This window comes from Sorex araneus, chromosome 2, assembly GCF_027595985.1.
Source record: "Sorex araneus isolate mSorAra2 chromosome 2, mSorAra2.pri, whole genome shotgun sequence".
Taxonomy (NCBI): Eukaryota; Metazoa; Chordata; class Mammalia; order Eulipotyphla; family Soricidae; genus Sorex; species Sorex araneus.
Window position 1 is genome coordinate 175,082,671 of NC_073303.1, and position 15,391 is coordinate 175,098,061.

Here is a 15,391-nt window from a genome sequence, read left to right on the forward strand (position 1 = left end):
AATCTAGTTTTTTAAGTGCATCTGGAGGATGAGATATTCAAGCTGAATAATATTTGATCATAGTTGTGTAGTTTTATATAGAAAAATACTTTATAGAAAAGAAAAATAAAGGCATGAAAGTAAAAGGTTGGAAAGCAGATGCCAGAGGTCGGGTGAGAAAAATTGGTGAAAGTTTAATCAAGTTATGTTTTGTGAATCAGAGAGATAGTCCTGGTTTTACAAATGTTTCCTACTGGATCTGACTCAAGAAAGATTACCTTCATCAAAATCTTGTCCTAGGGCCAAATAAATAAAACAGAATTACATTCTTGTTTTGCATGTGACTGAGCTGAATTCAGATATCCAGGATCTGAATAGGGTCCCCTGACTACTGTCAGGAGTTAATTCTGACCAGAGTCAAGAGTAAGCCCTGAGTATCACCAGTTGTGGCTCAAACTCCCCTTTTCCACATAAAATCTCATAGTATTGATGTGAGTATAAAATGAAATGAAAACAAGTGTAAGCAAGTCATAAAATTCCACATAAAAAGTTATCCACAAGGTAATATCCTAGGTAGTCGATAGAATTAATATTGAAATAAATGGGAAAATATTTATCATTGATTATTTCAGATCGAGATGCCTTATGGGAAATGAGATATATTTCCTCCTTAACTACCTGATGAACAGTTTTACATCAAAACCTGATGAATAGCTTTTGCGTCGTTGCCTCTGAGCGAGCAAGATGGGTCACCAGCAGCTCTACTGGAGCCATCCGAGAAAATTCGGCCAGGGGTCGCGCTCTTGCCGCGTCTGCTCCAACCGGCACGGCCTGATCCGGAAATACGGCCTGAATATGTGCCGCCAGTGTTTCCGCCAGTACGCGAAGGACATCGGCTTCATCAAGTTGGACTAAGTGAACTTCTGGCGTTGGTCATCAGAAACATCTACCTGGCAGCTGGAACACATGCAGATCTTTGTACATAAAATAAAGTGACTTCAATTATCAAAAAAAAAAAAACCTGATGAATAATATCTGCAAAAATTAATAATAGTGAGACAGAAAGCAGATCCTAACATTTCTTAATTAGAAATTAAGATGAAAAGAGAATAGAGGTGAAACCAATCTACTGTACTCATAAAATCAAGTAGGCATACCACCGAGAAGTATTGAAGATTTGTCTGCTACTATCAAATTTAGGCATAAAGTTTGGTCCTATTCTTGATTGATCTAAGCTTCAAAAAACTGAGAGTTTCTGACATACTGTGATTCTGATTTCTTTATAATTTAGTAGGACAACATAGCATTTGTTTATTATCGGTGGACTCATTCTGAACACACATGATAGAACATGGTCTGGAAAGAGCAACTTGAGAGAAGTAAATACACATAATATTGACTTGGTATAAAACCAAACTCAACATTAATCCTTCACTTTTGCAGTGTAGGAAATAGAATTTAGAGAGATGAAATGGCAGAGGCATGACCTGGACAGGCTGATCTGATTCAATGTTTACTGAGTTGGAAACAGTTTGCTCTTGAAGACATATTCCACAGAAGTGTTCAATTGATTGAAACATAGTTCTTTTTGCCTAGAGTTAAGTTTTAAAAATTTGCTACTTATAAAATATTTGGAAACTTTTCAGAGACTGACATTTATTTAAAATAAAACTATAAGATGAAAATGTTTTGTTGTTCCAGCAACAAAAAGCTATGACAACTAGAAATAATTTATACTGAAGAACATTCATTTTGCTGTCTCATGTTGCATACTTTTATATTTGATATATAAATGACTAAATTATCAATTTAAAATTTTTAATGCAAATGTAATTGTGAAATGTTGATCAAATTAAATATTAATATATAAAACTGAACTTCAAAAGCTTATTTTTTAAGTGCAATAGATTAAACCTGAATTTTTGTATTATTGCATGCATACCATTTACTAACAGTAACAGAAAGAAAAAAATGTTATCCAGACAGAGTTAAAATTGTTAAAACAGTTACAAGGTTTGAAAAAGTTTCAGGTTAGAGAATATTCATACACAATTCTGAATATATCTTTGGTTAAAAGGTGCTTTCTTTAAAATGGTACAGTTTAGTCATCTATATAAAATAAAAATAAATAGTCACAGTTGGAGATGGGTTTACATGAATAGTTTGTGATTTTTTAAACATCTTTATTGAGGTTCTGTGATGCACAATATTGTTAATGATGTTCATTCATACACATAATTCTCACACCACACCCATAACTAGTGTGCCTACCTCACTCCCCCGAGTACCTGATATCCCTCCTTCTATCTCCTACCACCATGTCAGTTGTGTGGATAACTTTTCACATTATCTTTTGTCTTTTGTTGTTGCCTTGCGGTGCATGTGTAGGTCCCACACATAACACAGAATATTCGGTATCTATCATTTTCCTTCTGACTGATTGTTTTCAGCAAGATATCCTCTAATTCCATCCATGTCACAGCAAATTGGATGTTTTTTGATCTTTCTTAATGCTGTATACTATTCCATTGATTATATATACCATAACGTCCTGATCATTCATCCATAGAAGGAAATTTCACTTGCTTCTTTATTTTGGATACTGTAATAAGTGCTGTGATGAAAATAGGTGTGTATGTGTTCTTTTGAATTATTAGTGTTTTCATGTTTGGGGGATAGTTACCAAGAAGTGATATCACTGGAACAAATAAGGTCCAATTATAATTTTTTTAAGTTGATCACCATATAGCTTTTTATGGAGAGTATAGCAGAAGACAATTGCAACAATGTAAAATAACACGCCACCTGGAGATTCTTCTTCCAGCGATTTATTAAGAAACCTTCTCATGCAAACAGAAAAGAGGACGAACGAAGGATGGATGAAGGAAGAGGAACCGGGGGGAACCCACTAGCTAGGCAGCTTCCCTCCTTATATACCTCTCGCTGCTTATTTACGCCCAAGTGTCTGCAGCTGATAGGCTAGTTACACCTTGTGGGCGTGACAGGACATCCTGTTTTCTTACACCTTGTGGGTGTGACAGGACATCCTGTTTTCAAAGCACGGTGAAATTAACAAGAATAGGTGTTGTTTAGGAAGCATGCGGTCCTGTGGAGGCTCTCCACACAACAATATGGATTAAGTGTTGCTGTTCAACAACAACCCTACCAACACAACCTGGAGATATTTTGTTATGTGTCATTATCACTGGTGTGAAATGATACCTCAATGTTTAATATGCATTTTACTAATCCTGAGCGATGATGAACAATTTTTTAATATGACTTCATGAAGAGCTCTTTTAAAAAAATATTATTGAGATGAAGGGTTTCCCACTCTAAATTGTACTTATTTAAAGTTGTCTTCAAAATTCATGGGATTGGAATATATCCCGAAGAGGCAAAAAGGTATAGTAGAAATGACATCTGCATTTCTATGTTCATCGCAGCACTGTTCACAATAACCACAATCTGGAAAAAAACAGAATGCCCAAAAACAGATGACTGGTTAAAGAAACTTTGGCACATCTACACAATGGAATACTATGCAGCTGTTAGAAAAGATGAAGTCATGAAATTTGCATATAAGTGGATCAACATGGAAAGTATCATGCTCAGTGAAATGAATCAGAAAGAGACAGACATAGAAAGATTGCACTCATATGTGGAATATAAAGTAGCAGAGAGGTACGAGCTTGCAATGATGCAAGTTCTGGCAGAAATTTCTCTGGACTTAGTTACTAAAATACTAAAATACAGAAATCCAAAATCTCGCGGCTGCTAGTATGGCCACACGACCTCAAATATCTTCATTCTCAGCAACGGAAAACAAATTATCAAATGCTTCTTTTCCAGCAGGTCTGACTTTGGGGGCGGGGGGGGACTCCAAACAATAATAGTGAGTTTTTGGTTGAAATATTGAATGTAATCAAAGTAAAGAGAAATTAAAGTGAAATTTATCAGCTACACAGGCGGGGTGGGGGGTTGGGGGGTGGGGGTGTGTGTGGGAGGTTTACTGTGGTTCTTGGTGGTGGAATATGTGCACTGGTGAAGGGATGGGTGTTTGAGCATTGTGTAACTGAGACTTAAGCCTGAAAGCTTTTTAACTTTCCACATGGTGATTGAATAAAATAAAAAATTTTAAAAAATCATGGGATGATGTTAATTTTGTTTTCTTAATTCTTAAAAATCTAAATAATCTGGAATAAGCATTATTTTACTATAACTTTAGATGTAGGTAATTATAAATCTGTATCTATTTTATTGTGTTTATTACTAAATTCTAACTTCATCCTCTGCCAGTCAATTGACCTTTTAAAACTACAGAGTAATCTTGAAGCTGTTTTTTTCTCTTATAACCATACAGTGTGTTTCAAATACAGTTACAGTGAACCAACAGACCAGAATCCCAAGAGAATTTAAAATAGTCATGACCTGAAGTGGAAATGTTTTATAGTATCTGTTTATGAACCTGGGCATAAATCTCAGTAAAAGGTCAAAAGGAAAATAAAAGGAGTCTCAAGGGAAAAGTGAAGTCTTTCTCTTCAGTTGAGAGTAAATTAGCAAGCAAGAAATATTTGAATAAAGGCTACAAACTGTCACATGTACATGTTTCTTTGCTTTATACACTCAGTGTTCCTTATTCAGGGTTTCTTTGTCCTTGCAGGTTTTATTGCTGCTGGGGTTTTGTTTGTTTGTTTGTTTTGTTTCAATTTGTTTTTTACCACAGTATTTTGGCCTCATCTAAGAGATTTTTTTTGATTGACAAACGTATTAGAGAATAGAAGAGTACCACACAGTACAAGGACATTAAGGGATTCAGCGAGCAGGTGTTAACTCTATTGCAATGAATATTCTTCTATATCAACCTCTAATCTCTTGACTTTAGAATTTTTTAACAGATGTTTGGGACAGATTTTCTCCATTTTTTTGTGTTTCCATAGGGTTGTCTCTCACCTGCTTAATTGCTTCTTTACCAAATAAAGGAACATAATAGAACCTCAAAATGCACATTTTAATTTTCCCTTTGTGAAGAAAAGTTTCTATTTGATGTTCTACACCTTTGCTGACATTTCTTTGAAAGGTAGAGTTAGTAACAGAGTCAAAAATGAACACTTTTATTGTGTTATAAAATTCTCTGTGTCATCTCTCCTCTCCAAGTTTGGCATGTTCTCACTTTTTGAAAAGCTCTGTGAATATCAAAAATAAAATGATACCTTTCTTTTTCTGTTCTAATGTCAATACGGATTCCTTTTAATTTAAATCCAGTAAGAGACTATACAAGAATAATGAGCATATGGGGCTGGAGCAATAGCACAGCAGGTAGGGCATTTGCCTTGCACAGGGCCACCCGGGTTCGATTCCCAGCATCCCATATGATCCCCTGAGCACCGCCAGGGGTAATTCCTGAGTGCAGAGTCAGGAATAATTCCTGTGTATTGCCGGGTGTGACCCAAAAATAAAACAAACTAATAATGAGCATAGAAATAGATATATGGAAAGTCTGACATTAAAAAATTGATAGGAACAAAGACAGAAGATGTACAGAAAATGGAAACAATATGGCATATGTGTGTGGGTTCTAGATCTACTATCATGCTTAAATCATATTTCAATTAATGTCTAACACACTTGTACAGTAGATTTGCTTTACCTATATATTTTTTATTTTGTTTATTTAACAAATGCTGGAATGAATAATATTTTATATTCATGTAATGAATAATTTACTCTAACAAATGCTTTAGGGTAAGCATAACACTATCAAATTTGAAGCAAGCAACAATTGAGAGAACTTAAACTACTGCAGTAAAAACAGAACAATTACATGGAGTTTTTAGAAATGATTATTGGATATTTCGGTAATTTTATGTTCAACTTGACAAAGTGAATAAATGCCCAGTATTCTGCTGAAAGTGTTTAAGTACATACTACCTATCCTGGATTCTGCAATCAAGTACTACGTAATGGAAACCTGGTTATAAGCAGTAATAGTGATCTCATTTCCCTGAATAAGCTTAAAATTGCTACCAAAAATCAAAATCTCATGCAATTTCACCCCAATTTTATCATTTGGCTTTGATAATATTCATTCTTACAAATTTATTCTTGAATCCTTTCTTTCACCTTTTCTGTAAAACAATTATACTATGAAAGTATTGTTTTCTGATTAATCTTGCTTTAGCAGTAAGAAGCAAGTCTTTAATATTAACAATTTAATAATTAACTCTGATTATCTTAATCAGTACTGTGACTCCATTACTTCGCATAAGTTGCCTGAAGATTGGAAAAATTAATTGCATATAGATAAATGAAAGTAAAGTAGATTGAGCTGTCCCAATGGGGGGAAAGGTCAATAAAAAGGAAGAATCATACTGAACAAAGGTACACTTAACAAAAGCAACATGCACATGTTACAATATCTTACTGGAATTTTTTTCACAGATTCTTTCTTTTGTACATTCAAATATTTATTCCAGCCTCACTGAGGGATATTGAAGCTCCATCACTTTGAATAATATTAGCAAATCCCTTCTGGCCTTCCTGATACCCCGAGTTCCTCACTTTCCTAGTACCTTCCCCTTCCTGGGCCAGGTACAGTTATTCAACAGCTAGTTCTCATCACCCACCCCAAGGGCTTTAATTTAAAACTTTAAATCTTGGGGATTGAGTACACTGTCTGCATAACCTGCCTGCCAAACCCAACCCAGATTTGAAGGGACAGAGGAAGTTTTGGAGTATCTGTTGGACATGTGAGCACTCATGGAAAAACAAATCTGGACTGACTTATTGGGCAGAAAGCTCCACGTCTTCGTACTTGCTCTTCGATGCTATTTCTATGGACTGTATGTGATAGTGTGTTCTCATTTATCTGATGAGAACAAACATGAGAGCTTTCCCCGGTGACTCCTCCAGACCAGAGTGTCCCTGAGCCACACTTCTTCGGAAGAAAGGAATCACAATGTGTCAGGGCCGAAACTCATGAGACATGTGATTTACTGCTGAACCCCATCCCTGGCACTCCAGAACTGATCTATATCAATGCATAATGATGATGATGCAAGAATGATGTTGCTTTTCACCTCAGGTAGGCAATTTTGTATTTCTGATCTCTTGATGAGATTTAAATCTCTTGACCTGTGCCCAAAGAGGAATAATTCTTCCCAAATAAGTTAAGAACAGGTAGAGACAATGTTAAGGGGCATAACATGCAAACGTTTAGAGTTTCCATTCATTCTTCCAACTCTATTGGGAAATTCAGTTGACCCCCAGCACCACATATGGTCCTCAAGCGGTGCAAGGAGTCAGCCTAGGTCCAAGTGAAGAAACATTTTAAAAAGAAAAAGGAGAAAGAAATAAACTGGGATCCAAAACAACAAATAATCCTCAGGAATTGTGATCTCCAGGTAGAGAACTCTGTTGCCTTCTCAGAATATGGGTGTGTAGATTCCCGCCCCTTCATGCTGGACCTAGAAACTGACACCTAGATTTCCTCCTACACACAGAGAGCCACACCCCAAAATTGCATTTCGACAAGCCTCCAAATCATCCCAGTAGATAAATCCCTGAGTTTTGAACTTTGTGACCTTCTCAGAAGAGGGTGGGCAGATTGTCCTCCCCTCTTGCTAGGCCCAGCAGCCATCATATTTGATCTCCTCCAACACATAAATAGGCCAGGCACTGCAGTACTTATGTTTCAGTAAGATACTACCTCCAAATTTCACAGTACTAATAGCCCAGTAGGAGCGCAGAAATTTTGACGGTCAAGTTGAAGACCATCAAACTCAATAACTGAAAAGAATAACAGAAACTTCAGACAACTCAGTAAATTCTCAGATAATCACTTTTGTAACTGCATTGTGAGATATAAGAAAAATCACATGTTGATATTTTTTGCTTTTTTTTGGGGGGGGGTCACACCCGGGATGTCACTCCTGGCTGTACACTCAGAAATTACTCCTGGCAGTGCTCAGGGGACTATATGGGATGCTGGGAATTGAACTCAGGTCAGCCGCGTGCAAGGCAAACACCTTACCTGCTGTGTTATTGCTCCAGCCTCCACTTTTGATTTTTATTGGTCTATTTTTTGACAATTGTATTTGCCATTTTGTTATACGAGAGTCTCTTGCCCTCGCGCATGGCTGTCTTCCCCGGAGCCTCCTCAGAGGGGATGGGCTCCAGCTTCCCTCCCCACCCTGAGCAGAGCTCCTGGCAGCTGAAGACCTCCAGAGCCTAGCCACAGAAACGCTCAAGGCCCGTCTCCACACGTTCAGACGACCCTCATGCACGAAGGAACCAGCAGAGGAACCCAGGTGTGTGGGACTGGGGCTGAGACCTCCAAGGCTGCTCGGATTGGGACTGGGCCACCTCCGCCCAGATTTTCCATTTCCCAGTAGCTAGGCGGTCACACCCAGGGACATCCCCCAGCACCATGTATTCCTGTCAATGGCCAGGATCCAGAGACTTAAAAGCAAGCTCCCGGAAGCGGCCGCTCGGTATATTATAGCCTACTTCTCCCTCTGGGAGAACCTGGAAAACTACTGGGAGTTTCCTGCCCACATGGGAGAGCCTGACAATGTCCCTATGGTGTATTAATATGCCAAAACCAGTAACAAGTTGGGTCTCATTCCTCTGGCCCTGAAAGAGCCTCCAGTATGGCATCGTTGGAAGGATGAGTAGAGAGAGGCTTCTAAAATCTCAGGACTTGGACGAATGGAGATGTTACTGAGACCGTTCAAGAAATTTGACGATCAATGGGATGATGATGATGATGAAGATGATGATGAGAATGATGAGGACGATGATTTTACTATAGCAAACAACATGAAGAATTGAGAACTGGATTTTTATTTTAATGTAAATGGTCTTTCAGTATTTCATTCAGGGCTGGTTCAATTATGTCAAATGCTGAAACTTCTTGTTTGTCTGCAAATGTTTTTATCCTTTCCTCCGATCTGAATGAGAGCTCTGTTGGGTAGTGAACTTTAGAATAAAGAGTATTTTTCTACATAGCTGTACCAAAGTTTCTCTAACTAGTCATCTGTTCTAGGGCACTTCTGTTCTAGTGTTGTTTCCAGAAGGGCCAGGAGGATTGCTCCATAGCTGGAAGCCTGCCTCATGAGCAGAGGGGAGAAGGCAGCTGGAATAGAGAAGAGATCACTAAGAATATGATGGCTGGAGCAATCAGTCAGGATGGGAGATGTGTGCTGAAAGTAGATAATGGACTAAACATAATAACCTCTCAGTATCTGTATTCCAAACCATAATGCCCCAAAGTTGAGAGAGAGAGTATGGGGAATATTGTCTGCCATGGAGGCTGGGGGAGTGTGGGAAAGGGGGGGTATACTAGGGAGATTGATGGTGGAGAATGTGCACTGGTGGAGGAACGGGTGTTTCATCATTGTGTGATTGCAACTCAAACATGAAAGTTTGTATCTTACAGTGATTCAATATAATTTAAAAAAGGAGTATTTTTCAGTGAGTAATTCAAATGTTTTTCAACTCTATTCTTGTCCGTATATTTCAAATGAGCAATTTAATGTGACTCTTATATTGTTTCACTTGTAGTTAAGATTTAATGGGGCTCTCATTGTTTCCTTATAGTTAAGGTTTCCCTTCTGTCTAAAAGATTTATGAAGTCTGTTTCTCCCTTTGGGTTTTGCCATTATGATTACTATATGTCTTGACATTATTCTGCTTGGTTATATTTTGCTTGGTAATATTCAAGCCTCTTGAAACTGTGTATCTGCTTCCTACCAGAGTGGAGAACTTCTCAGATATGATCTCTCCCACCACTTTTTCTTGTTCTGCTTTCCTATTTTCCTCTCCTGGGATCCCTGTGATTCAGAGATTATTTATCTTCTGTTATCCATTTAAGTGCCATATATTCTCTTTCATTCTAGTGTTTTCATCTCTTTTGTCAGTTTCCTATCTAATGTTATTTTGTATTTTGTTTTCAAGTTTATCTCTATGGTTCTCTACCTGTGCAATCCTGCTATTATGGTTTCCTATTGTATTATTTAATTCCTCAGTTTGCTGTGTATAGTATCATTCATCCTCTGAATCAGTTCTTCTTTGAGTTGGTCAGGTTTCTCATGTATTTATGTCTTAATGTAACTGGTACATGTTTGATTAATTTCAATTGCCAGTGAGAAAGTGTTGATGTTAGGTCTCATCAATCAGGCTCGAGAGCTTAAATGGACGTGAGAATGTGCCTGGGTTTCTATCTCTGCCTGACATGCAACTTTAGTTTCTTAGTTTTCTCATTGTTTTTTTGAGTTTTATGTGGGTTAATGTTTGAGGTTTAGCTTCCCAGTTTAACTAAGAACTGATGTGTTCAGTAGTTTAGGGTAGAGGTCTTAGAATTAGAATAATAATTGCATCCGTTATCAGTTTTTTCCTTTACTTTGTAGTGTTATTAGTTTATGACAAGAGGCTTTTAAATATGTCAGTCTATTTAGGTGACTGGGATATATGATTTCATCAGATTAGGGAAATATCATTGTTGCATCTACTGATTTCAATATGAAGAGTGAGTTCAATAATAATCTCTGTACGATTTTGGGTTTGAGAATTAGAGCTGATGTCAAACAGGGTTGGTCCCTGATCTAGAGTCTGTGGTCCATGAAAAAGAAGACTGCAGGGTACTTGTGCAAGGCATTCTGAGAGGGGATAAAATAGAATTTCTTATGTAAGCATGATTTGAGGCAATAGGTAAAGAAAGTAAAAGAAATTAGCCCGAATACTAACCCAGTGGGGGAGAAAATCACTTTTATTATTATGTAATTGTTGTAAACAGTAGAAGACATAATAATTTTGAAAAATAATTCTCATAATTTAGGTGAGAAATCTCATAATTAAAGTATATGGATGACAGATTTCTTCGTCCATTGCACATTGTTACGGATTTAAAAATTATTTTTCTTTTCATAGGAACATTATGCAAAGTTGTTGTGTCAAATATTGCTTTGTTTTCCAATTTATCAATTCTGATTTAGAAATAAATTAATAAAACCGTACAATGAGAAGTATATGAGATGATTAGTAAAGCATTCTAATTTAAAACACAATAATTTTGGTTATGAAGTGGGGCCTATATTTCAGTTTAATTAAATAGGTGATTTACATGGGCAAATAATAGTTTTGTAAGTTGGATTTTTAGTCAAATCCTAAAGATTAATGAAAATGTTGACCTTATTCTGTATTAATGAATCAAATTGGCATTGTTATGCATTCATAGTACAAATTAAAATTTTATGTGAGCAACATATAAAGAAAGGAGAAACAGATTACCTATTTTTCTTGTAATATTTCTTTGAGACAAGAATTATTAACCAGAGGGGCTGGAGCAATAGCACAGCAGGTAGGGATTTTGCCTTGCATGTGGCCGACCCGGGTTCAATTCCCAGCATCCCATATGCTCCCCTGAGCACTGCCAGGAGTAATTCCTGAGTGCAGAGCCAGGAGTAACCCCTGTGCATCGCCAGGTGTGACCCAAAAAGAAAAAAACAAGAATTATTAACCAGAAACTACTAAATATTGGTAAAATAGGCTATAATTAGTCACATTAATGACACAAAAATTCTGTTGAAAGAGATAGAGGGAGAGGAAGAAAGGAAGTGCCTGTCATAGAGGCGGACTGGGGGGGGGGTGGAAATTAAGGTCATTGTGGTGGGAAGTGTGTACTGGTAGAGGAATGGATGTTGGATCATTGTATGACTGAAACCTGATCAAGAACAGCTTTATAACTATGTATCTCATAGTGAGTCAATTAAAATAAACTAGAAAAATATAAAAACTAAATAGATTTCAGTGTATAAAAAAGGGAAAGAAAGGAAACGGACAGGTAGTAAAATATGCATAAAGTGTTTTTTGTGCCATATAAACGTATCCCTGCAAAAAAATAGATGTGTTATCTAAAATTATTATTATCTAGGATTAGATAATAATATTTTTATCTAGGATTAGATAATAATATTATTATCTAGGATTAGATAAATAGTACCACAGGGCACTTGCCTTTCATACAACCAACTTGGGTTTGATCCTGGTACCTCCTTTGGTCTCCAGTCCCTGTCAAAAGTCATCCCTGAGCACAGAGTCAGGAGTAAATCCTGAACATTGCTAGGTATGGCCAGACAAACAAGAACAAAAAATACTATTATCATGTAATGTCGTATTAAAGCCTTAAGCTCTTTTATGCATGTATTTTCCTTTTGAATAGAATGGGTATCAATAAGTTTAAAATCATTTTATGTGTCAGTATTAGGCAAGCTTAAGAATGGGTTAATGGAGGTTAGAATGCAAAACTCAGATCTAATTTCATGTAGTTAAATGAAGATTTTCTTTATCTAAAGTCTTTTTAACCTAGAATAATGAGCACAGCAGTTGGGATGGGTTATGAATGAAAATGTAATCATCTGGCAGCTGAGTTCAGGATATAATTATGTTACTTGTATAAACATGTTATGATGGCTCAATGTAAACCAGACTCTGGCAAGATAGGGATTTTATCCAAAAGGGAATCCAAGATTAAAATGTCATTAGAGTTGCAAAATCCATTGTAGGGGAATTGATACTTCCCTAAACTTTTTAATTGCAAAGGAATATTTTTTTCCTTTGAGTTTGAATTTATAATTTATTTTAAAGTCTTTGTGAAGTTAATGACATGCAAAATGTCTAAACTTTAGATACTCCTATAGAGTCATACCGTTAATAATGTAGCTGAAACTTTCTAACTGGCTCCTACTAGTAGTGAGATATATTTCAAGTCCCGACATAGAGAAGTTGTCATCTTTACTTAAATATCTTAAGCACTTTTTAAAAAGTTTTGGGGTTTTGGCCATACCTGGCGATGCTTAGGAGTTACTTCCAGGTCTGCACTCAGGATTCACAACTGGTGTCGCTCAGGTGACCATATGGGATGCTGGAATCAAAGCCTTGTCACTGTGTGTAAGGCAGGCACCTTACCCACTGTATTTTCTCTCCATCCTTGATATTTAAAGCATGTTTTGTAGGAAGCAATTTCTAGTATATAGTAAACTTGGAAATTATTAGAAATTAACTTTAGCAATAGTGCCACCATTTCATAAACATCAAACATACCATGAAACAATTCAATGAACTAATAGCACTGTCATCCCATTGTTCATCTATTTACTCGAGTGGGCACCAGAAACATCTCCATTGTGAGACTTGTTGTTACTGTTTTTGGCATGTTGAATATGCTCCGGTTAGCTTGCCATGCTCTGCCATTCGGGTGGGATATTCTCGGTAGCTTTCTGGACTCTCTGAGAGGGAGGGAGGAATCAAACCCGGGTTGGCCGCATGCAAGGCAAATGCCCTCCCCACTGTGCTATAAAACAACTTGTTTCCATGTGTCTTATATTAATATTTTTAGTTTTGTTAGGTAGTAAATGAGTGCCAAAGTTAATGGTATCAATATGCAAAACTACTACAACCTCAAAACAACAATGTGCCCACTGACCTCCAACACAATTCCTAAGTGGCCTTCCCTCTGTACTACCTCCTCCAATCATCCCACTCTTAGATCATTGTGGTTTTATATTCCAATGCCAGTGGTTTGTCATTGTTTAGAACTGTTCTCTTATTTTGACTTTGTAGTACCTGTGTGCAATTTGGACTTTTTATTGTTGTTATTGTTGTTCTAGTTCAGGCTTACTGTTTAATTGCAATCACCCCTCTAGTTTGCTGGACAACCTTCTCTGCCATGTGAGAGTCTACTAGTGGATTGTTTTGTCTTATTTTGTAAAGAGATTTTAGTCTTTTGATCCTTTCATTTTTATTAGGCTAGTTATCACTTAGTCCTATTGAGTACTTGAACGAAAGGCAAGTCTAACAAGAATTTTAAATAGAATAATAACTACAGTTTTCCTTTACTTAGAGATTCCTGTGCTAAGACCAGTTTCTTTGTACTATTAGAATGTATAACTCATCAACCTTTAAAAAGTTAAAGGGCACCCCCTATGTATTGACACCAGTGGAATAGATTAAGGCCCACCTTAATGATTTAATGTTAAATCATTATCTTTCATTATCTTTTTTAAAGAGTCAGACTCTAAAAATGTCATTTTCTGAGATACTAGAATATTAGGGTGGTGTTTATAATTCAACACATTATAATGTTAAAGAAACAGATGAAAACAATTATAATAATGTAATGAGAAGGGAAATACTGTAAACTTTTGGTGGGATTATTAATTAACTTAGTCTATATGAAGCAGTTTGCAGATTACTCAAACGTTTAAATATTTTGGGCTGAGAGACAGTAAAACAGGCCCTTTATTGAAATGGATTCTCATGGTTAAACGGATTTAACCGAGGCACTGCACATGCATGAAAAGTTGAGTATAGAAATTGCATGGGGTGGAATCAGTGCTGCAATATTATATGTCTAAAACTCAACTATGAGTACCTTTATAAATGGTGATGCTCAGATAAAGTTTTAAAAAATAATTCCATATTATAATTTTATAATGTCTGGGTATATATCTCTGCAAAAGAAAAACATCAATTTGAACATAATGGTTCACTGCAATACTTATAGTAACATTATTTCTAATAAACACAAATTGTAAAAAACTTAAAACCTATTGACAGATGATTGGATACAGAAAATATATATGGAAAACTGAATATTGCTGACATATACTGAAAAAATAAAACAATGAAATTCTGCCATTTGCAACAATAGAATGGTCTGAGACTTGCGTATACTGACCAGTGAAATAGGAAAGATAAATTAAGACAGAAATTTTATTATGATGAGCAAATAAAACTTAGAAAATGCTACAATGAGAAGTTAGTTTAATTAACAGAAACAGTTTTAATATATAGATATGATGCAGCAAATATATGTTTGAAAATTATTTGGAAATTATGAAATCAGAAAGCAGCAAGGATGTGCACTTACTTCATCTCTGTTGCTATAAGTACATCCTCCAGCCACTCATGACCCCTCAGAGCTCAAACCGTAGCTCTCAGATATAACTGTAAAACCATAATACCTACACAGAGAGGGACATTTCTCATAGGCATGAGGTCACACTAAGAGTTGATCACGAGCCTACTGGCTACACACTCTGATTGTGCAGGTCCATGTGACGCTGATGTGTTTTGCTTGAACCCATGATTTTTAAATTATCTCCTGAGACCATGATAACCACTTGACTGAATTACTTAATTGATTAATAGAAAATGTGTGTCTATGTAGAAGTTCTGACATTTAGTATCAGAGAAGTCATAATGCTTTCCGCAGATAAATTCATTGGAAATTAAAAGGAAAAATAAGAAAATAAAGAAATGTTGCCTTGATTGTAGGATGTTGCAATACCACAATGAATATTTATAAATCTTATTACTTTGGACACCTTTAGTGGCAATTGACATTGCCCCT

General features: G+C 36.4%; 1 protein-coding gene across 1 annotated transcript; it reads left to right on the forward strand.

Annotated features, from left to right (window-relative positions):
* The first annotated feature begins 699 nt into the window (after positions 1-699).
* On the forward strand, positions 700-984 carry LOC129402298 (40S ribosomal protein S29). Its single transcript, XM_055128271.1, has one exon. It carries the CDS (start codon positions 724-726, stop codon positions 892-894), a length of 171 nt encoding a protein of 56 aa, XP_054984246.1. The 5' UTR covers positions 700-723; the 3' UTR covers positions 895-984.
* The last annotated feature ends 14,407 nt before the right edge of the window (positions 985-15,391 follow it).